This window comes from Homalodisca vitripennis, chromosome 3, assembly GCF_021130785.1.
Source record: "Homalodisca vitripennis isolate AUS2020 chromosome 3, UT_GWSS_2.1, whole genome shotgun sequence".
NCBI classification, from domain to species: domain Eukaryota; kingdom Metazoa; phylum Arthropoda; class Insecta; order Hemiptera; family Cicadellidae; genus Homalodisca; species Homalodisca vitripennis.
Genome location: NC_060209.1, coordinates 208,088,664 through 208,112,663, shown reverse-complemented (window position 1 = coordinate 208,112,663; position 24,000 = coordinate 208,088,664). Strand labels below are relative to the sequence as shown.

The 24,000-nt window shown below is 36.2% G+C and overlaps 1 protein-coding gene across 1 annotated transcript in view; it reads right to left on the bottom strand.

Moving 5' to 3' along the window:
• LOC124358069 (endochitinase) overlaps positions 1–24,000 on the bottom strand; it is a 47,318-nt gene that overhangs the window by 2,072 nt on the left and 21,246 nt on the right. The window contains exons 6-9 of the mRNA XM_046810362.1: positions 18,460–18,583; positions 4,187–4,384; positions 2,011–2,092; positions 371–582 (exon numbers count right to left, since the gene is read on the bottom strand). Of these exons, the coding sequence (XP_046666318.1) occupies positions 371–582; positions 2,011–2,092; positions 4,187–4,384; positions 18,460–18,583 (616 nt within the window). The remainder of the gene's footprint in view (positions 1–370; positions 583–2,010; positions 2,093–4,186; positions 4,385–18,459; positions 18,584–24,000) is intronic.

Genomic DNA, 24,000 nt, shown 5'->3' with positions numbered 1-24,000 from the left:
CTGTGTATACTCAAGACTTCACTTAGCAAACCGGGTGAGAGAACGTTGGCACGATTCAATAATAGTGTACCATACTGGCAACGATTTTAAAATCAAATTTCAATAGGTACCGCAATTTGCAAATTCTTCGTTTCTTAACAATCTTCTATCTAAACGTGTTTGTTAAAAATGCCTGGCTGTTCTGAGCGCATAAATACTCGAGCCTTTATTAAATCATAACCTTACTACGAATTGTCTTTTCAAAATTGTACCATAATCTTTCTTTTTATTAACGTACCATGTCGAATACGTTAGTTATATCTTAATTCTAGCTCTGACAACAGACTCCCGATGTTTTGCTCCATTCTTGAGTTGTAATCAGTACACCTACCCTGGGGGTCGTGGTGATGGTCGGGGTGGGCACGGTGTAGTCCTTCATGTTTCTGTGGAGCACCTGTATCAGGGGGTTCTGAGGGCCACAGACACTGTTGAAGTCGTCCATGTCTATGGCCCAAGTCATTGCCCCCGCATACCCGTTCTGCTTGATCCAATCCATTTTGATCTGCAGGCTCTTCTCGTTCTCGTACCCGACCCACTGAGTCCCTGCAATCAGATCCTCTGTCACTCGCGGCACTGACACGTGAGTAGGAAGTTGGCTGATGTGTTTGTTCTAAACCCGTTTTAAAACAGTGGCTGCTGTTAATTAGCCAGAAATTTCGAAAATGATTGACCTTAAAAAATGGGGAGTATAATGCACTGGAGACATCGATAATGGCCTGAGTAAAAGGCACTAAAGCGAGAATAAAAAAGTAAAAGTCTAGTCTTGTTTCTAAGTTAAAACATCTCACACTATGGAACTTTCAAAAACCTGTCTATGAACGCATACAAATCCAGGTTTATATTCTGTGTAAAGTACATTTTCTGTTATAAAAATTTTTATTTGATAATAATTTTAGATTTTTTAAATGTTTATGATCGCAAAGATTCTTGAGAGCAGAGTTTACAAGAAATAACCTTTTAGTAAACATTAGTAAAATCAGATAGGTAAGTTTATATAGTAAACTATAGATACTCGCATTTCTCATATATATGTTGACACATATCTGATTATATTGTACGAACTCTGGGTTTACGAACTCCCCAGTAATATTTTTGGTCTCCAATAAAAATGTAATAAGAATGTTTTCCATTTCAATATGGCGGACAATTGAAGATTATAAAATGTTTAAAATAATAATAAAATTTGCTAAATATAATCAGGAACATTTTGAAAAATAGATAAAATTGGTCTGTAAATAATACACATTTACACTTTCAATTGTTATAACGCACGATTAACAATAATGCCATAAACCACAATAAGCTTAAATGCCATTTTGAAATGTGATATGGTGATATACTATTTTTTTTGTTAATTTGAGACCGAAAGGAAAATAATTGGACAAAATTTAACGTGTTAATTTTACACATTTCTACAGTAAAAACAATAAATCTAAAAACAAATACAGACAGACAGACAGTAACAAAATATTTCTGACCTAATTTGTTCGCCTTGATCCAGAAAACAGATTTCCAAAATATTATCGTAGAGTTCGCAAACACCCTGTTTATTTTAAGATTTCTTTTGAGTTCTAGAAGTAAAATTTTTATTTTCTTATTGCTATTGCACTTTTTACAGTTTAGGTATTTTATGATTTAACGTAGTCATGGTAGGAAGGATTGATCCTATGTGAACTTTGATCTTCCTCTTAGTGCAGCCTCTTGAATCTAACGAGATAATGGAAATGTTTATTTACCAAGCTAAACTATACTGTCATATTTTTCAGTCTCGGTGTCTCTGATGTTGCTTTGAGGTACTTCGTCGCCGAATGTTTTTGGATCTCTTTACACGTACAAGACTCCGAAATCCAGGAGTCAAGTCTGTGACGGCGTCAGATTCCAGACAGTGCACTAAGAAAAAGGTAAAATGGAACTAAACTCAACATACACATTATATGATATAAGTTTGAATTTTTGTATGCATTTTCACACCTTTGTATGCGTACGGACAGAAGCCAGCCTCGTCCCATTTCTCTGTCCAGCCGCCGTCTTCCTCTTGCAAGTACTCACAAATCTGAAACACAATGTGAATAAAACACATTCATTTATGCCACACCTGTTACACTTATTTTGGCTCGATTTAAATTACTTCTCCAAGGAGATTGTTAAGTCCTTCCTCCCCATTCTCTTATCCAATAACATGCCTGTTGATGAACTAAAACCTGCAAATGCCCTTTTAAGAACTGTTTATAGTATCCTGATGTTTTTTGAAATCTCAAAATGATAATTCGTTCCCTAAATGTTAAAGAGGAGGATATTTAAAGTCACCCAGATGAGAAAATCTGTTGAATACACTGGAAATTAAATGTCTTCACGTGGTAAAATGAAACGACTAAAAATTGTTTCCAATGATTAGTCGTCTAATCACCGCAGCAAATGGAAGGTTTGAGATTCAACGCCAGTACCGAGATGAGTTACTAATGAAATAATATCTGTAAACAAAAAATGTTTAATAATGATATAAAGAACTCCGAAATATGCCATTTTGAGCACTATACTCATAACTAATATTGCAGCTACTTATACTCAGTTAAATTTAGATAATAAAATATGTAACAAAATTAAATCTGAATTCTTAGTTAGCTTAAAGAGTACCTTTTAATTTATTTCGTAATAGTGTAGAGGTGTGAAAACTGGTTATGTGGGAACTCAGTGAACAGTGTACAGAGTAAATCTGCGTTGCTTAATTTCTACGTATTCTTTGTGTAGTTTAAGCTATTCTATGACCTTTATCAAACAAAAAATCTGCATTGTATCCCATCTTTTAATATTTCTTTAAAAAAATAAATGGACTTACACTAGTTGATTAGTTAGGTATTTACTTCATAACATAATTGCTTCTAACAAATCAATGTCAAATTCAAGTAGTACTCTACATATATTATTATTAATTCAATAAAGGGTTTTATAATACTCCAATCTCAATTTTGGTAAATCAGTAATCAACCAGGCAATTTGCTTTAAATTTTATGCAAATTCCATTTGGTTGTTGGAAATTATTTAAATGAAAAGTAAAGAACAATGATGTGTATACCAAACCGCTTCATACGTATACAAGACTTTTAAAAATCTTGTGACCATAACAATCGTAATAATAACCGATCAGAGGTTCAATTTTATAAATTAATTCTTTGACAGCATATATATTACTTTTCAGCATTTAGGACTTTTTAATGCCTCAGAGAGAGAGCAGTCCATGAGGATTCTGAGGAAAATCTTAAACGAAAGATTAAGCCGAATTGTATATTGTGTTAAAATCTTAATAAAAAATAATGAAATAAATAACATTTGTAGGATATTTTCTTCTGGTAAATCTTATACATTAATTAAAAAACTGTTATTTCAAGAAGTAAATATAATTCATATCTATTTTATCAACATTTTTAAACTTAACTTATAAAATGATGTGGTATATTTAGTATATAATGTTTAACAAATTTAAATTGGTATTTAAAAAAATTATATACGTCTTTAGTTTATAGCGGCTCCGAATCCACATTTGTAGAAATCACTGTTACGATTATGGCTGTTTAAATATTTCTAGATAAGTGTAAAATACTAGTAATTAAATTTAAGTTTTCAAGATTAAGAAGGCCCTGAGTTTGAAAGTATATTCAACTAACATAGAATCATCATATCATCACATTTGTACAATTTAATCATCTAGAAGCTGAGATCCAAATTGGATGGTATAAGGAAACAACACTACTGGAAATCGATGAAGGAATTTCTCTTAAGAAAGGAATCAATGGTCAGACGTGCTAGTTTTTTGGTGTGAATTAAAATTGAGGGTAAAAAAGGGTTAAAAATATTAAACTATAATTTTTACATATATACATTTTTAGTTTAACACACTTATAAACAATCGTCTGACATATAGATCAGGCTGTATTTTTATACAATAAAAATTGGTTTTCGGCTCCTGGACTTATAGAATAGTATATCTTCGGTTGTATATTTTGATATAACAGATACACGTGAAATATATTATTTTAAGTAGTTTAAAAATACATTTGAAGGCACACGTACACGTTATATAAAATATTAAAACTACAGTTCATATAATTTGAACTAGAACAAACTCAAAATACTGGGGTACAGTACAAACCTCGTAATAGGCAAGGAAGCCTTTGGCTTTTGTGTAGTTGCCTGGGGCCCCACCTCCCGCCTCTTTGTTGATGTAAGACCCTAGGTTATAGTTGGTGTTGCCCGCACTCAGAGTAAAGGAACGCCCGTAGAAAGGCACTCCCACCACCAGCTTGTCGGGTGAGCACCCCATGCTGACCCAGAGTGCCAGGCCGTCGTTCTGCAACACGGACTCGTGTATTTCTTAATATTAAAATCTATAGTCTATTAGTAATAACGATTTCTCATAATAAAACTAAAAAGGTGTCATAAAAGTTAGGAATCAAGAAAGACTATTTTAAGTTTAGTGATTATAGATATACTAGTTAGTTATTTGTGATCCTAACTGCACACATTATTTCACTTTATAAGTATTATTTCTACGGGGAAAGAAAAAATTTTTCCAATACTTCTACTTACTTAATTTAGAGACATATTTAAATAGGCTTGCGGTTTCTGAAGAAATACGAGGTATTGTTGGAAGTGTTAGTAAGCAATAAGATAGGTAAAGATGTCGGAAATGTTATTTCTTATTTTAATTAGAATATTCGTATATAATATGGTATATAACCTATACATATATTAACTAGCTGTTACCCACGACTTCGCACGCAATCTTTAGAACCGAAGTTCTTATATTACTTAGTAAAAGCAATTATGATTTAATATGATGGGAGTCCTATAAAAATTTTAAAACGTAAGTAGCCATACATCAGGTAGATATTATTTAAATTCGTGGTAAATAGTATCAGAGTTTAACTTAATTATTATATCATGTTTGGCACGTGTAGGAGCATTTCTGGTTCTAATTAATTATATCCCAGAAATTTGTTTCGGTCAAAAAGTGTATATTTCCAGTCCTTGTCATATATTTCAGGTCTAAGGTATTTCCAGTACAGATAATAAAGTATGACTTGCTCTGACGAAGAAAAAATATATATATACTTGTCCTGAGGAGAGATGCCTACTTCGGTCAAAAAGTGTATATTTCCAGTCCTTGTCATATATTTCAGGTCTAAGGTATTTCCAGTACAAATAGTAAAGTATGACTTGCTCTGACGAAGAAAAAATATATATACTTGTCCTGAGGAGAGATGCCTACTTCGGTCAAAAAGTGTATATTTCCAGTCCTTGTCATATATTTCAGGTCTAAGGTATTTCCAGTACAAATAGTAAAGTATGACTTGCTCTGACGAAGAAAAAATATATATACTTGTAACATGTTATTTTTTTTAACATACAAAATTAAATTTAAATTAAAAATATTCATTAGTAAAATTGAAAAAATTAGAACAGACAATTTTTTTAATACTACGAATAACGACTTGAGTTTTAGAATTATCATAAAAAGGAGCGAAATAATTATTTTCTGACGATGAGTCAGACGCTATCTGGCAGGTCCGTGCCCGCACGGATATCGCCGCTTCCCCTCCGATCACGGCGAGAGGAGAAGGCTTCCCCCACCCCCGCGATCGCGCGAAACTATATAATGACGGCCGATTGAAGACACGGAGAGAGCCAGCCAGTGACCGCGACACCGCCGACGACCGCTGCTCACCACTACTTCGACCCCTTCCCCCGACCCCACTCGCTGAACGACTACATCGCGACTCGACGCCCGCCGCCGATATCCAGCACCAGGTAAGGAACAACGACCCTGTTCCTTACTAAAGTGTTTTATCTCCGCCATCAACAATTCTTCCAAATTTTTATGTGAAACAGAATTTAATATTTTATTTATCATTTATGAAAATTAATCGATCTGAAATATATTAGACTATTAATGTTTGATGGTTATAGATTTATTTTGATAAGATAATTGTTTGATTTTAAATATACTCTTAATAATTTATTTGATATTTAAGGGTATCAATAAATTTAAATAGAATATATTTGACTTTCTAAATTTACTCAAACTTTAATTACTTTTTCAACTAGAATTACTAAAGTTATTCTTTTCTTCAATTTAACTTATATTTTGAATTCCAATTAATCAGATTATATTTTTTTGTCATTTCGACTAAATTTTAAATACTGTGATAAAATTTTCCTTTCTAAATTTTTCAGGTCTCGCATTTCTTTTCCTGGCGATCGATCTGACACCTCATCCCGAATTTCCTTTACGAACTTTCCTACCGATTATCTCCTACCCGGAAAAAAATATAACAGTCGGGACTCGCCTTACCACTGCTTTCTTTCCGGCGATTGTACTGGCACCCTATACCCTCGACTTCCTTTTACAAATACTTTCTTCCCACCGACCCCTTCCTTATAAACTAAATCTTATGTTCAATCGATGTAAATTTTTATATTACGTATAAAGTTTTCTCGACCATCATTCTGTTGTCTGGCTATTATCACATTTGTTGGCGAATCTCTAATCTACTCGGAAATATTTTTCTTTCTTATTGAAATTCAATCTAACTTTCATTTTATTAATTATTTATATTTTTGTAAGTGATTATCTTTATTTTTCTCCTTTATATATTTTGGGACTCGCAACCCTTTCTTTTTATTTTTGCGAACGTCCTGACACCTTCAACCCGATAACCTCCTTCAAAATATTTATTTAACGATATTTTAGCTTATTTTTCTGGTGAACTGTACAGATAGGGTGAGTGTTCAATTTTTCTTCGATATTCATAGAGCCCTAATATTTATAGTAATTTAGCTTAGTAGCCTTATTGCATGGTTTAAATCATTTACCTTTATCTTAGCTTGCATATGGTAGGGTAATTCTGCATGGTGAGTTATAAGTGATTAGCCTACTTTGTTTTTTTTTTATTTTCCAAAATTATATGCCTGAGAAAGTAAACTTGATATTTTATTTTGGAGCCATACACTTGCCTACAGAATAAATACAGCTTAGTATATTCTTATATTATAAATACATCTAGCTTTTGCATCCCGTAGAAATATTTTTTGTTAATGGTTAGTGCTTGCTTTATGTATATAGTAGTTGCACTGTGATATTGGTGCATGGCTAATCTTTAATTTATAAGATTGTATATTTGCTATTGGTGTTATTTGAATATTGCTTTTGTTTGTTTGCCATTGCTATTCATATTTTGCTTTGACTTTGAATTTTGCTTCTACTAACCATCATTATTTAACCGATTAATTATTCCAACCCCGGGCTCTTACAATAGTTACTGTATACGACTCCCCGACCAAGTTATCAGTGGAGACTACTCAGCTTACTTGTAATTCCTCACTGACCGACGTATTAATAAACAATACAGTTGTTTTCGAAAATCGAACTCGCTTGAACAATAACTTTCCTAGAACAAGAAATTTTTATTTTTCTGAACAAGATTATTTTTTTATTTTTTACGTCTTCAAAATTTTATTGGAGTTGACGTGATGAAGTAAGCCCAACGTTATTTTGGAAGTATCAATTTCTTCCGCAGGGCCCTCTGATTCGACTCCTAACAATAAATAATAGTTGTATGAAATTCTAGAACCCTGGAAATTTTTAACCCAGCTCGACTGGCTATCTGGCAAGTTGCGAATATTTTCGCTTGCCCCGAAAATAAAATCGCAAAGTGGCGCCCGAACAACTGGGACTGTAATATACGTTAATTTACGAACTTTACGATTTACTTTACACTTTTTTTGTGAATATACTTTACAATTTACGACTAAAAATTGTTAAAGTTTTACAATAACTTTTTGTTTAAGAAAATTTTATACGTACAATAATGATGTACTTATTGAACCTCTTTCTCCGCCCTTATCAAATTTTATTCTTTATGTATGTAAACGGAAATGATGGACAGACGCAAACAAACGAAAAACAAACCACAACCACTACGACTTTAACTCGTATTACGACACCACAGGCTTCTGGTGGTACAGTGCCAAAAATGAGTCCTCCTACAGTCGTAACATCAGTCGCACCGATTACTACCACTACTACTGCTACTATTACCACCACCACTACTACTAGTACTACTGCTACTACAATGGGCCTACCGATCCCTCCTACAACTATTCCCAATCCCCAAATTATGCTTCCTTCCCTTCGGAGAATGATCCTCGTGTGGGCTGGATTTATAAACTACAAAAGAACGACCATCAGGAAGAGTTGAGAAAGTTTAATCTGAATCCGGATGGTAATGTGGCTGAACTACGAAAGCGGCTTGTAACTTTTCTTAGGTCTGGAAAAACACCTCCTGAACCTCTTCCACTAAGAACAGAATTATTGTCATACGGACAAAACCTCGCGACCAATGTAGTTTCCTCAGCATTAGGACCGATTAGTGCCTCTCATGTTGATGGTCATATACAACATGAGGAAGTTAGCATTCGAGAAATGTTAAACCTCCCTCCTACAGCTAGTTTTAGACTAGTACAGAAACGATTAGCACGAAAAATCTGTAAATTCCATAGCCCCAACAAACACACAAGACATAACAACACCTCACCCGTTGAGAATGCCGACAGCAAGATCCCTCACAGGTGATGAGCCTTGTGACCCGAATTTTGGATTGGACAGTGACGCTAACATGGCAAGCAGGCCTACATCTGAACTTAGACATCCGGATATCTCTCATATCTGCAATCAGGTTCGGAAATGGAATTTGAGATTCGATGGGGATGGAGACCCAGTCTCTTTCATTGAGCGTCTCAGTGAACTTGCCGAATCTTATGAAATACCTCCCGATCGGCTACTAAAAGCATTACCGGAACTTTTTAAGGGAAACGCCCTTTTCTGGTACCGAAATAATAAGTCATTTTGGGCAAACTATGACGACTTTATAATCAGCTTCGAAGAGCAGTATCTTCCTCCAGATTACCGACGTAACTTGGATGAGGAAATAACTCGAAGAACTCAGGGCGAGAGTGAGCCAATGCGAAAATTTATTGTAGCCCTTACGACTCTAATTCGACGACGAGGTGGCTTCTCTGTAAACCAAACACTAAACCGATTATATTCAAACATGAGACCTGAATACAAATTAACGATCAGAAGGGAAAGTTTTCACTCGATTAGTGAATTAATTCATCTTGCCGAAGGTTATGAAAGTTATTTGCGAGAGAAGAATAGTTACCGACCTCCTCCAAATCCGGCTCAATCCATGGTACCTGAGACAGCATACGACACAAAACGTAGAGTTTTTAAGTCATACCCAGTTCAGATGATAGATAAGCCAGAACTGTATCACGATAAACCCAAATATTTTACCGATAAACGAAGGTTCGAGCCCTCTACAACTGTCCCGACTAACACTACTCAGCCAAGGCATCTTACTACAGATACAACGACTGCCATTCCTATTTGTTGGAATTGCGAAACTAAAGGCCATAAATATCACCAGTGTCCTCTCCCTAAAACCATTCGCTGTTTTAACTGTAAGAAAGTAGGAGTTCGAACCGTCCAGTGCCCTTGCAGGCAGGGAAACATTTCCGGAGCCCGGAGCGTCAGAGGTGTCCCGGGACTCTGGGGCAACAAATCACCTCAATCGAATGGCCCAAGTGGCTCAACCAAATAAAGGAATTTAACAAAAGCAGCTGTGCAGAAGTTAAATCGAACGATCCTAGACCATTTGTATCCATTAAGATTCAAGAAACTACCTTTTGTGCACTGCTTGATACGGGATCGATGGTGACTATTATAGGGGAAAGAGTAGCTCATCATCTATTACAGTTAGGCGTTAGGCCTAAGAACGTAAATGTTAATGTTAATATGGCCGATTGCACAAATAGCCAGATATCTCAGGCCTTTGAATTTAACTGCAAGATAGCCGATATTAGAACTAAGGTACGCGCCCTGTTTCTACCAGGCTTAACTACGCTGATGATTTTGGGTATGGACGTTATAACGCCTTTAAAACTGATCGATATCACTCCTCATGAAAGTACTGCAGAAACAGTGACTAGATGCGATAATTCAAAGACTATTCATACTGATGCCGTTATGACACTAACAGAAGTAGAAAGTAAAAAACTGAAAGAATTCCTTGATTATCAGTTGAATTTGTTCGATGGTTTTATTGGTCGCACGACATTAGTGGAACATAAAATTCGCCTTAAAACTGATACACCCATAAAACAGAGGTATTATTATCGCAACCCGGCAATGCAGGCGATCATTAACAAAGAAGTTGACAAGATGCTGGAGTCAGGCATCATTGAACCATCATCTAGTCCTTGGAGCTCTCCACTAGTGCTGGTTAAGAAATCGAATGGAAAAGTAAGGTGTTGCATCGACTTAAGGCGAGTTAATGCGGTCAGTGAGAAGGATGCATATCCCCTTCCCCAAATAAGTGCGATACTCGACAAACTGAGAAATGCTTGCTATATATCCACGATCGACCTAAAGGATGGCTATTGGCAGGTACCTCTCGAAGTTAACAGTAGACCAATTACGGCTTTCACCGTTCCCGGCAGAGGGTTATTCCATTTCAAGGTCATGCCATTTGGCTTACACTCTGCTCCGGCTACCTTTCAGAGATTGCTAGACCAAGTGATAGGACCTGAGTTTGAGCCTTACGCTTTTGCCTATTTAGACGATTTGGTGCTGGTATCCCGAACTTTCGAAGAACATTTGAAACTTCTCAAAGAAGTTTTCGAACGCCTTAGAAATGCAGGATTATTACCAAATATGGAAAAATGTAACTTTTGTAAAAAGGAGTTGAAATACCTTGGCCACGTAATAAACGAGAAAGGAATCCAGACGGATCCAGAAAAGGTTAAATCAATTGTAGATTTTCCAGCACTAAAACTGTAAAACAAGTACGGAGTTTCTTGGGACTTGCGTCTTGGTACAGACGATTTATCGAAAACTTTGCAAACATATCTATGCCATTGACGAAACTCTTAAGAAAGGGGAATAGATGGGAATGGACGGATTCTCAAGAACGAGCATTCAATTCCCTTAAAGCAAAACTTTCTACCGCACCGGTCTTAGCCTGCCCTGACTTCAAGGAAACTTTTACGGTCCACGTGGATGCCTCCAATGAAGGTTTAGGGGCTTCGCTTACCCAAACTATTGGCAAGCGGGAGAAGGTTATTGCATATGCGAGTCGACTTTTACACGAGAATGAAAAGAAATTTTCCGTAACCGAGAAAGAATGCCTAGCTCTGGTATGGGCCGTTCAAAAATTTCGTCCGTACCTCGAAGGGTACAAGTTTATTGCGATAACTGACCATCAAGCTTTAAAGTGGTTGATGAGTTTGGAGAAACCATCCGGAAGACTTGCTCGCTGGATGCTGGAACTACAGCAACATGACTTCGAAGTCCAATACCGCAAGGGAGTCCTGAACCGAGTAGCAGACGCACTCTCCCGGTATCCGATCGACACGTCAAGCTGTGATCCTGTAGTCGGTTCAACCGTTGGTTGTAGCACCGCCAACGAGAGTTCGAATAACTCTCGGAGGCAACTATCGCTCAAAACCAAGGAACCAAGGCTAGAAAAAGCTTCAGGCGAATTTATGCCCGATTGGCACTCGAAAATGCTTCGGAAGGTATCTGCAAGTCCGAATAAATATGCAGATTACACTATTCGAGGAAATAAACTATACCGAAAAATCGATAAATCAAGTACCGACCCAAAAACAAATTGGAAACTTTGTGTACCATATTCTCTAAAATCCGATGTACTGAGAGAAAATCATGACAGCACAACAGCTGGCCATTTAGGTGTAAACAAAACGATCCAGAAAATCAGTGCCAGATACTTTTGGCCTGGATGGAGAAACGATATTCGAAAATATGTAAAAAATTGCGACACTTGCCAGAGATACAAGGTGGAACAATGTAAACCGGTGGGGAAAATGCATTTCAGACGCCCCAAGGACCTTGGTTCACAGTAACCAGCGATCTGATGGGACCTTTACCTCGATCTCGTAAGGGAAACAGATTTATCCTGGTGTTCCAAGATACCTTTACCAAATGGGTAGAAATTGTGGCATTACCATCAGCAACTGCTAAGAAGGTGGCAGAAAAGTTCGAAGACCTTATATTGTTGCGATATGGTGCTCCAGAAGTAGTACTGACAGATAACGGAACGCAGTACCTCTCGAAAATCTTCCAAAAACTTACAAGTGATTGGGGAATAATTCACAAAACAACCGCACCTTATAGTCCGCAGAGTAATCCAACAGAGCGAACGAACCGCGTATTAAAAACTATGATTTCCCAGTACGTGCGAAATGATCATCGTAGTTGGGATCAACATTTAAATGAATTTAGATTTGCGTTAAATACATGTTGTAGCGAATCAACAAAATTTACTCCGGCTATGCTCAATTTTGGCAGAGAACTTAAAACTCCAAACTGTATCTACGGTCAGGTATTAGAGAATGCCACTCAAGGTGCTGTTAAACCTAGAGAAATCGATATACATGAAACTCGAATGAACTTCATGCTAAAATTAAGGGAAAAATGTAAGCTAAACATGGAAAAAGCACACACTCGCCAAGCTCATTACTATAATCTCAGAAGAAGAGATAACAGTTTTGTAATAGGCCAACAAGTTTTGAGGCGCAGCCATACACTTTCCTCAGCGGCTGAGAATATAGCAGGAAAATTGGCACAAAAGTTTGAAGGACCATACATCCTATATAGAAAAATAGGATGGAATATATTCGAACTACGAGATCTCCAAGGAAAAGACGTAGGCCGAGCCCATACGAAGGATCTGAAGACATACTCTTCCTTGGAGGCACACTAGATCCTTGTGTTGCCCCGTAGTGTGCCCATAGTTTCCTTTCTACTAATCTGTTTTATTATATGATTTCTTGGTTGCCCGATGTGTTTATTGTTTTGGCGCCAAGAATTACTTTAGTATTCCTGTGACAAATTTCCTTTCTGTCCCAAGCTATTCCTTGTAGGACTGCCACTCCCCTGTGCCCGGCGTGTCTAGTATCCTTCCCTTAGAGATTTTATATTTTCGAGTTTGATTTTTGTTTATTTTTATTAGTAAAGCGAGATCTGATTTTGTTTTCCAGTAATTATATGTATTGTAAAAGACTGTGCCCGTAATATATTTTAGTGTAAATTTTAGTTTTGTTAAATAATTTTTTGTTTATGCAGATTGCAATTTGTTTTTAGTTGTATTTTCTTACCAGAATATGTTATCATTTTATTTTATTTGTTGATTAAAACATTAATTTCGTACGAAGGGAGTCTTTAGTTTGTTTTATTTCATTTCAGAAACTTTCAAAACGGATACAAGAGGGGATTAAGCTGCGGTAACCTTTTTTGTTTATCTATATACAAATACCACACTTAACTTTTCTTCTTCTTTTTTTGTTTCCCGAAGTACAGATGGGGTGTAACAAGTTATTTTTTTTAACATACAAAATTAAATTTAAATTAAAAATATTCATTAGTAAAATTGAAAAAATTAGAACAGACAATTTTTTTAATACTACGAATAACGACTTGAGTTTTAGAATTATCATAAAAAGGAGCGAAATAATTATTTTCTGACGATGAGTCAGACGCTATCTGGCAGGTCCGTGCCCGCACGGATATCGCCGCTTCCCCTCCGATCACGGCGAGAGGAGAAGGCTTCCCCCACCCCCGCGATCGCGCGAAACTATATAATGACGGCCGATTGAAGACACGGAGAGACAGCCAGTGACCGCGACACCGCCGACGACCGCTGCTCACCACTACTTCGACCCCTTCCCCCGACCCCACTCGCTGAACGACTACATCGCGACTCGACGCCCGCCGCCGATATCCAGCACCAGGTAAGGAACAACGACCCTGTTCCTTACTAAAGTGTTTTATCTCCGCCATCAACAATTCTTCCAAATTTTTATGTGAAACAGAATTTAATATTTTATTTATCATTTATGAAAATTAATCGATCTGAAATATATTAGACTATTAATGTTTGATGGTTATAGATTTATTTTGATAAGATAATTGTTTGATTTTAAATATACTCTTAATAATTTATTTGATATTTAAGGGTATCAATAAATTTAAATAGAATATATTTGACTTTCTAAATTTACTCAAACTTTAATTACTTTTTCAACTAGAATTACTAAAGTTATTCTTTTCTTCAATTTAACTTATATTTTGAATTCCAATTAATCAGATTATATTTTTTTGTCATTTCGACTAAATTTTAAATACTGTGATAAAATTTTCCTTTCTAAATTTTTCAGGTCTCGCATTTCTTTTTCCTGGCGATCGATCTGACACCTCATCCCGAATTTCCTTTACGAACTTTCCTACCGATTATCTCCTACCCGGAAAAAAAATATAACAGTCGGGACTCGCCTTACCACTGCTTTCTTTCCGGCGATTGTACTGGCACCCTATACCCTCGACTTCCTTTTACAAATACTTTCTTCCCACCGACCCCTTCCTTATAAACTAAATCTTATGTTCAATCGATGTAAATTTTTATATTACGTATAAAGTTTTCTCGACCATCATTCTGTTGTCTGGCTATTATCACATTTGTTGGCGAATCTCTAATCTACTCGGAAATATTTTTCTTTCTTATTGAAATTCAATCTAACTTTCATTTTATTAATTATTTATATTTTTGTAAGTGATTATCTTTATTTTTCTCCTTTATATATTTTGGGACTCGCAACCCTTTCTTTTTATTTTTGCGAACGTCCTGACACCTTCAACCCGATAACCTCCTTCAAAATATTTATTTAACGATATTTTAGCTTATTTTTCTGGTGAACTGTACAGATAGGGTGAGTGTTCAATTTTTCTTCGATATTCATAGAGCCCTAATATTTATAGTAATTTAGCTTAGTAGCCTTATTGCATGGTTTAAATCATTTACCTTTATCTTAGCTTGCATATGGTAGGGTAATTCTGCATGGTGAGTTATAAGTGATTAGCCTACTTTGTTTTTTTTTTTATTTTCCAAAATTATATGCCTGAGAAAGTAAACTTGATATTTTATTTTGGAGCCATACACTTGCCTACAGAATAAATACAGCTTAGTATATTCTTATATTATAAATACATCTAGCTTTTGCATCCCGTAGAAATATTTTTTGTTAATGGTTAGTGCTTGCTTTATGTATATAGTAGTTGCACTGTGATATTGGTGCATGGCTAATCTTTAATTTATAAGATTGTATATTTGCTATTGGTGTTATTTGAATATTGCTTTTGTTTGCCATTGCTATTCATATTTTGCTTTGACTTTGAATTTTGCTTCTACTAACCATCATTATTTAACCGATTAATTATTCCGACCCCGGGCTCTTACAATAGTTACTGTATACGACTCCCCGACCAAGTTATCAGTGGAGACTACTCAGCTTACTTGTAATTCCTCACTGACCGACGTATTAATAAACAATACAGTTGTTTTCGAAAATCGAACTCGCTTGAACAATAACTTTCCTAGAACAAGAAATTTTTATTTTTCTGAACAAGATTATTTTTTTATTTTTTACGTCTTCAAAATTTTATTGGAGTTGACGTGATGAAGTAAGCCCAACGTTATTTTGGAAGTATCAATTTCTTCCGCAGGGCCCTCTGATTCGACTCCTAACAATAAATAATAGTTGTATGAAATTCTCGAACCCTGGAAATTTTTAACCCAGCTCGACTGGCTATCAGGCAAGTTGCGAATATTTTCGCTTGCCCCGAAAATAACATCGCATACTTGTCCTGAGGAGAGATGCCTACTTCGGTTAAAAAGTTCCTACTTAAGACCGTTTAAATTCACTTACCTATTACGTTAAAGTTTAGCTTATTGCATATTGCCTCTTTCAAAATACTATATACGTTCGATTATATTATCTAGTTCTCGGAAATCTATTTTGGCCAAAATCGTCTAGTATCGTCTTCTGTAATCTACATTCAGTCTAAAATATTTCCGGGAACATAGTTGAGTTTGCCTTGTTGTCCTGATGAAGAAAATATACACACATAAGTAGGACCAAGAAGCCTCTTACTGCATAGGGGGAAGTCCTATCTACTTCCTATGTACTTTCGGTATAAGGGGGAAATCCTTATTAAGGTTCCCAAACAACGTTCCAAAAAAATCATTATTAAAGTTTTGCGTTATACCAGTCTTGGTTTTTGGACTGTAGCCAGGGAAACAATGAATATATGAGACATGTTAGTGTTCATTTCTCTGTTGTGCCATAAGCCACTGTTAAAATGTCCTAGATATCACAACGTCAAGGAAGCCCACCAGTTTAAAGAAACGTATGTGAACAAATTCATAACTTTGCTCATTAAGGTTGGTGTTATAACATTGTTTAAATCTATTATATAAAAATGAAACTGTTCGTGTGTAACAGCATCACTCACAAACGGCTGGACGGATTCGCCTAATTTTTTTTTAATTTGTTCGTCTTGATCTGTAGAAGGTTATATGATACTTTTTATCCCTTTCCCGATTCAGGATTCCGCCCCACTGGTTACAGAAATACCCGTAAGAAATGCATTGCAGCAAACATATGTTATTAAGTGAAAGAGTCTTTTCAAATTTTTAATCAGCTGTTCTTTGTAAACATATATAATGCGACAAAAAATATATTTATATATAATTTAATTACTACACTTATAGTTTTAAAGCATAGAGTAAGCTTAAGAGAAACGACAAATTTTGTTTAAACTGTTTCTGCAATCACTGTTAAACATAGACTTTACTATCCAGATAATACAATTCAAATTTGACGTAAAAATTCACCTTTAACTGCAATATTTATTTAATATAAACCATGCTCATGCTTGATCAGAAGAGCAATGCAGATATCATAATTACTATCTTACGTTGGCTACAAATATAAAGAATGTTATAAAATCAACCTTAGTTGTTTTTTTTTGACAGAAGTATCAGGAATGTGGTACATACCTTCATAATGCGCCCAAGAAGCTCACGAAGGAACGACTATCAATTATCTCAGCAATGTTTAGAATGTGATAGAAAATGAATAAGTGAATATAGTGTACTGTTTTCAACGGGAAATTGCGTGCGAAGCCGCGGGAAACTTATTGAAATGCGCAGCGAAGCGCGCCGGGTCCGCTAGTAATATTTAAAATGCATCATGTGATTTAAATTCGCCACTGGCGCAATCTGGGGTATAAATTTTTAATTGCTATCTGCATTACACTACTGACCGAGCACTGTTCACTTAACATTGACCAAATTTGAATGTGAACAGATGTTTCAGAAAGTTTGTCAAACTATAGCTGAAGGTGTCAACAGCTGTTTAGTGCCAGTTTAATTTGGATTATGAAACGTAAAAAGTAAATTTTTCTGGATACCAAAATATTCCAGGTAAGTTTTCTTATCTTTTTCTACGTAAAAACATTCCTCGGTTTTAATTGAACGTTTTACAAAAAGAATCATCCAAGTTAGTCCAGCCGTTCTCAAGATTTGTGCTTGCCAACACATTTTGCGATTCATTTGTATATTATAGATGTTTTGGTTCATACTTGTGTATTGAATATATTTAATTTCTATTCCGTTATATGCTCATAAAACAAATTTTTTCTATTTATAAATCATAAAAAACTGATAATAGTGGCTAAAACAGTATTTAAAACCAAAAACTTTAATGATTCTAGTTTACGAACAGCCTGACTCTAAAGCTGAGTCGCCAATACTCCACACTGTCAGCGAAGAGCGAAACATCCCTCAAGGGAAATTATGTCTCCATAACTTCACTAAACATGACATCCAGAGTCCAAAACCACCTCCCTGTCTAAAAACGACGCGACGTCTGGAAGCCACAATTGCCCAAGAAAAACCTAAAGAAGTTTAAACTTAAAATTGATCTTATATATATCTCAACTACGTTGTTGCCCAGCTTTGTACGCAATTTAGTTTGAATATGGTGAGCGTACAACCTTTAAAATAATTCACAACTCCGTTACTTAAGAACATATTGAATGAAATAAAAGTGTTATAGATTGCATATAATAATTACTAAACAGTTTGTAGTTAACCATGTTTCGAACGGTATTCAAGATATGAATGATATCATCGATAAATCCAATGAGAATAAATGTTTCAGTTGTGGAATATCTATACAGTCTATTTCTTCCAAATAAACCGGAAAGACGATTTATTTAACTTTACTCTTTATTCCAAATTTATCGGTTACAGGATTTCTCAACAGCTTCAAAGAATTCTAATCTTATTGGGCTGTGCCATCTTGACTACCTTTCACATTGGATGAAACGAAGAGTAAAAATATTTCTTCTGACCATATGCCGCACTGCATCATTCCCAACTGTTGCAATCCGATGATGCACTGACTGATGACTGACGCTGACAAATAGTCATAAATACTTACGACATTGAGCAACTCGTAGGCGTATTGGTCGTGGGGTCTCCTGTAGAGAGGACTGTGCACGTCAGCGAACCCCGCCCAGTTGCCGCGCAGGTCATAAGACATGACGTGGATCGCGTCCACTAACCTGCAACATCAAAATTTGTGTCAACACCTACAGACGTCACTGGATTTTATAATAAAGTAAAATAATAAATTATGCAAAATACTTGACTGTGCCTCTTTAAATGTATGATTGAAATGGTTTGGAGGAAGGGATTTCGGACATATGTTATAATTATACGTTACAGGTGTAAAACACTACCTTTCAAGGTTGGCATGTACCTTATTCTTCCGTGTAAAAAGACTTAGAGCATAATATTAAGCAAGCATCAATAAAGAACTCAGACTTGTGGTGCGGATAACGTGTTATGTGTAGAAGAAGCGTAGAAATTTCACTTAGTCCTAAAAGGAACTTTGCGCTGCTTTCGTGTCAAAAGATTTCTGGGGGAGGGTAGCCGGATCCATGCAGAGATCCATGATGAGGATTCTGAGCATTAATCTCAATAATGTTTTGCTTCGAAGAAGGAAAGGCCAGCTCTGTACCAACCTCTCCAATCAAAGCGGCAGGCGGCTTTGGCTAGCAGTTTGGCTAACTAGTTAATATTTTGGGTAGCAGCTGCTTTAGGGAGCGTTTCTTCAACTTCAACAGTCATTCCCCGCAGTAGACTAGAGCCATCGATCTACCCTTGCATCCCAATATCTCGACATTTGTAGTTAGTGACGTGCCGCTCCTGGACATCCACAGGGTTACCCAGATTTAAGTGACATACCACTTCTTGCTGTATACAGTTTATGTTCAACTGAAAGGTATAAACTAGCCAGATGTGAACCCTCCTGGGTAGTTATTCAAACTTATGATTTGTTTATTATGATTCCTATAATCAAAACTTAATGCTATCCTTTTAACGAAGGAAAATGTCCTAAATCCAGTTATTCCTTTCAGATCAACTCTATCGTCAAAAACAAATTTTAGGGGCATGAAGTGAGTTTTACATACTCGCTGTTTCAGATTTTAATAATTCAAGCTGTTTATAGATGGGGTTAAATAAATATTAAATATAGTTTATCTACTTACCTTATACAATTAATAAGCATGGTAAAAAATAGTCAATTTAGAGAAAACAGCTCCCCTGTTTTTGGATCATAAATTATCAAATGATGAGTAAAATTGGATTTTGTCACTGTAATAAGTCAAAGGTTGACACAATTAGTATTAAATGAATATGTTTCTTACTATTACTGTATTGGAAATTTTCGTAATTTAAGACTTTATGTTCAAGTTCTATATTGCTCATGTTAACATAATGAAATTCAAATAAATAATTATGGATGTCTTATAATAAAACTAAAAATATGTCCATAAAAATTAGGACGAAGAAAAATAAGATTTTAAGATTAGCGATTATACGTATGCCAGTTATTTGTGATCATAACTACAATTTTATTCAATATACGTATTTACTTTATTGACATATTATAAGAACTGTTTTCCTACTGTAGAGATACGAGGTTTTGTTAGATACATAAATCGTAGTCGTAAGTTATTTCATGAATTTTAACAAGTCAATAATACGTTAAATTCTAGACAAAAATAACAGTGAAGTTACAATTTATTTAATACTGATTTAGTAAAAAGTTACTGGCTGTCGACTACGGAATCTTTTACCTTACAATTAGCCTTATCAGTAATTCAACCTCTTAGATGTTTCCTAATTGAAGTATTTTTTGACGTTTTAATACAATGGCTGTGTATGTTATAGGTGTACTGCAAAATATATAAAATGCCCAAAAAAAGAATTTAATACAATATTTATTATGGATTTAGGTGTATTTCTTTTATTGTAACTATGCGTAGAGAGGAAAGAAGCAAACAAATAGAAAAATATCTTTGTAAACAAATGCTTGTGAATCAATATTTCACTTTTCTAAATTTGTCTTTGTAAATAAAAGTTTGTTTAATTTTATATAAGACAGTACGAAATATAAAAAATAACATAACGAACTCAAGCCGTACATAATTTGAAAGGAACTTAATGACTTACTCATAACGCTCATATATCTACATATTACGCAATGGTGGATGCTCTCATGTTCTCAATAGTGACTTGCTTATAACGTAAATGTAGGCGAGCTACAGGTAAGCATATGGTTTTATTAATACCTGTGTGAAGAGAAGTTTCCAGGAATTCACGTAACTTTCTGTATTAGAAGATAACAAAATATAATAAGTGTTTACTGTTATCTATATATATAAAAATGAATGTTTGTATGTTTGTCCTTTATGGAATCGTGAACTATTGGACCGATCATGATGAAAATTTGTACGTATATGTATTTTTCCACGGAGAAGGTTTATAAGCTATGCCCATCCCTTTCCCGATTCAGGATTCCGCCCCACTGGTTACAGAAATACCCATAAGAAATGCATTGCAGCAAACATATGTTAACGTCTTTTCAAATTTTTAATCAGCTGTTCTTTGTAAACATATATTACACTTATAGTTTTAAAGCATAGAGTAAGCTTAAGAGAAACGACAAATTTTGTTTAAACTGTTTCTGCAATCACTGTTAAACATAGACTTTACTATCCAGATAATACAATTCAAATTTGACGTAAAAATTCACCTTTAACTGCAATATTTATTTAATATAAACCATGCTCATGCTTGATCAGAAGAGCAATGCAGATATCATAATTACTATCTTACGTTGGCTACAAATATAAAGAATGTTATAAAATCAACCTTAGTTCTTTTTTTTGACAGAAGTATGGTTCTCAAAACTCCGTGTGTACATATTCTCTCGATCGAGACAACAAAGCAAGCTCAATCGTGGCATCGGAGATATAACTAATTTAATCTAAAATTTATTATAGTAAAAAAAAAATTTACTAAGTAATATAAGGACTTCGGTTCTTAAGATTTGCGTGCGAAGCCGTGGGTAACAGCTAGATAGAGGCAGGAATATGGTACATACCTTCATAATACGCCCAAGAGGCTCACGATGGAACGACTATCAATTATCTCAGCAATGTTTAGAATGTGATAGAAAAAGAATAAGTGAATATAGTGTACTGTTTTCAACGGGAAATTGCGTGCGAAGCCGCGGGCAACTTTTGCAAAAAATTATTGAAATGCGCAGCAAAGCGCACCGGGCCCGCTAGTTTTATATATAACTTACAATATTTATATGAATGAAGATTAAATTCTATATCATATGTTGTAATTTGGTAATAACAAAAACCTTTTTTCTGAAACATGATTATTAATTAATCTGTACTCTAATAATATCGGAGGAAAATAAAATTCATAGACAGAACATCAGATACTGGAAGTGCCGAAGGCCGAGCGGTCTAAGATGTCGGACTTTGATTCTGATTTAGAGACAGCCTGTACTGTGGTGCTTACTCGCAGAGCTCGGACACGTAGGATAATACCAAAGTACCATCTGGTCACTCACAGTTTCAACCAAACATGTATCGAGTGTGGCGCTTACTCCCAGAGCTCTGGAACGTAGGATAAAACCAAAGTATCAACGGGTCACTCACAGTTTCAACCAAACATGTATCGAGTGTGGTGCTTACTCCCAGAGCTCTGGAACGTAGGATAAAACCAAAGTATCAACGGGTCACTCACAGTTTCAACCAAACATGTATCGAGTGTGGTGCTTACTCCCAGAGCTCTGGAACGTAGGATAAAACCAAAGTATCAACGGGTCACTCACAGTTTCAACCAAACATGTATCGAGTGTGGTGCTTACTCCCAGAGCTCTGGAACGTAGGATAAAACCAAAGTATCAACGGGTCACTCACAGTTTCAACCAAACATGTATCGAGTGTGGTGCTTACTCCCAGAGCTCTGGAACGTAGGATAAAACCAAAGTATCAACGGGTCACTCACAGTTTCAACCAAACATGTATCGAGTGTGGTGCTTACTCCCAGAGCTCTGGAACGTAGGATAAAACCAAAGTATCAACGGGTCACTCACAGTTTCAACCAAACATGTATCGAGTGTGGTGCTTACTCCCAGAGCTCTGGAACGTAGGATAAAACCAAAGTATCAACGGGTCACTCACAGTTTCAACCAAACATGTATCGAGTGTGGTGCTTACTCCCAGAGCTCTGGAACGTAGGATAAAACCAAAGTATCAACGGGTCACTCACAGTTTCAACCAAACATGTATCGAGTGTGGTGCTTACTCACGAAGCTCGGGCACGTAGCATAATACCCAAATACCAACTGGTATCTCACGGTTTCAACCAAACATGTATCGAGTGTGGTGCTTACTCGCAGAGCTCGGGCACGTAGCATAATACCCAAATACCAACTGGTATCTCACGGTTTCAACCAAACATGTATCGAGTGTGGTGCTTACTCACGAAGCTCGGGCACGTAGCATAATACCCAAATATCAACTGGTATCTCACGGTTTCAACCAAACATGTATCGAGTGTGGTGCTTACTCACGAAGCTCGGGCACGTAGCATAATACCCAAATACCAACTGGTATCTCACGGTTTCAACCAAACATGTATCGAGTGTGGTGCTTACTCGCAGAGCTCGGGCACGTAGCATAATACCCAAATATCAACTGGTATCTCACGGTTTCAACCAAACATGTATCGAGTGTGGTGCTTACTCACGAAGCTCGGGCACGTAGCATAATACCCAAATACCAACTGGTATCTCACGGTTTCAACCAAACATGTATCGAGTGTGGTGCTTACTCACGAAGCTCGGGCACGTAGCATAATACCCAAATATCAACTGGTATCTCACGGTTTCAACCAAACATGTATCGAGTGTGGTGCTTACTCGCAGAGCTCGGGCACGTAGCATAATACCCAAATATCAACTGGTATCTCACGGTTTCAACCAAACATGTATCGAGTGTGGTGCTTACTCACGAAGCTCGGGCACGTAGCATAATACCCAAATATCAACTGGTATCTCACGGTTTCAACCAAACATGTATCGAGTGTGGTGCTTACTCGCAGAGCTCGGGCACGTAGCATAATACCCAAATATCAACTGGTATCTCACGGTTTCAACCAAACATGTATCGAGTGTGGTGCTTACTCACGAAGCTCGGGCACGTAGCATAATACCCAAATACCAACTGGTATCTCACGGTTTCAACCAAACATGTATCGAGTGTGGTGCTTACTCGCAGAGCTCGGGCACGTAGCATAATACCCAAATATCAACTGGTATCTCACGGTTTCAACCAAACATGTATCGAGTGTGGTGCTTACTCACGAAGCTCGGGCACGTAGCATAATACCCAAATATCAACTGGTATCTCACGGTTTCAACCAAACATGTATCGAGTGTGGTGCTTACTCACGAAGCTCGGGCACGTAGCATAATACCCAAATACCAACTGGTATCTCACGGTTTCAACCAAACATGTATCGAGTGTGGTGCTTACTCACGAAGCTCGGGCACGTAGCATAATACCCAAATACCAACTGGTATCTCATGGTTTCAACCAAACATGTA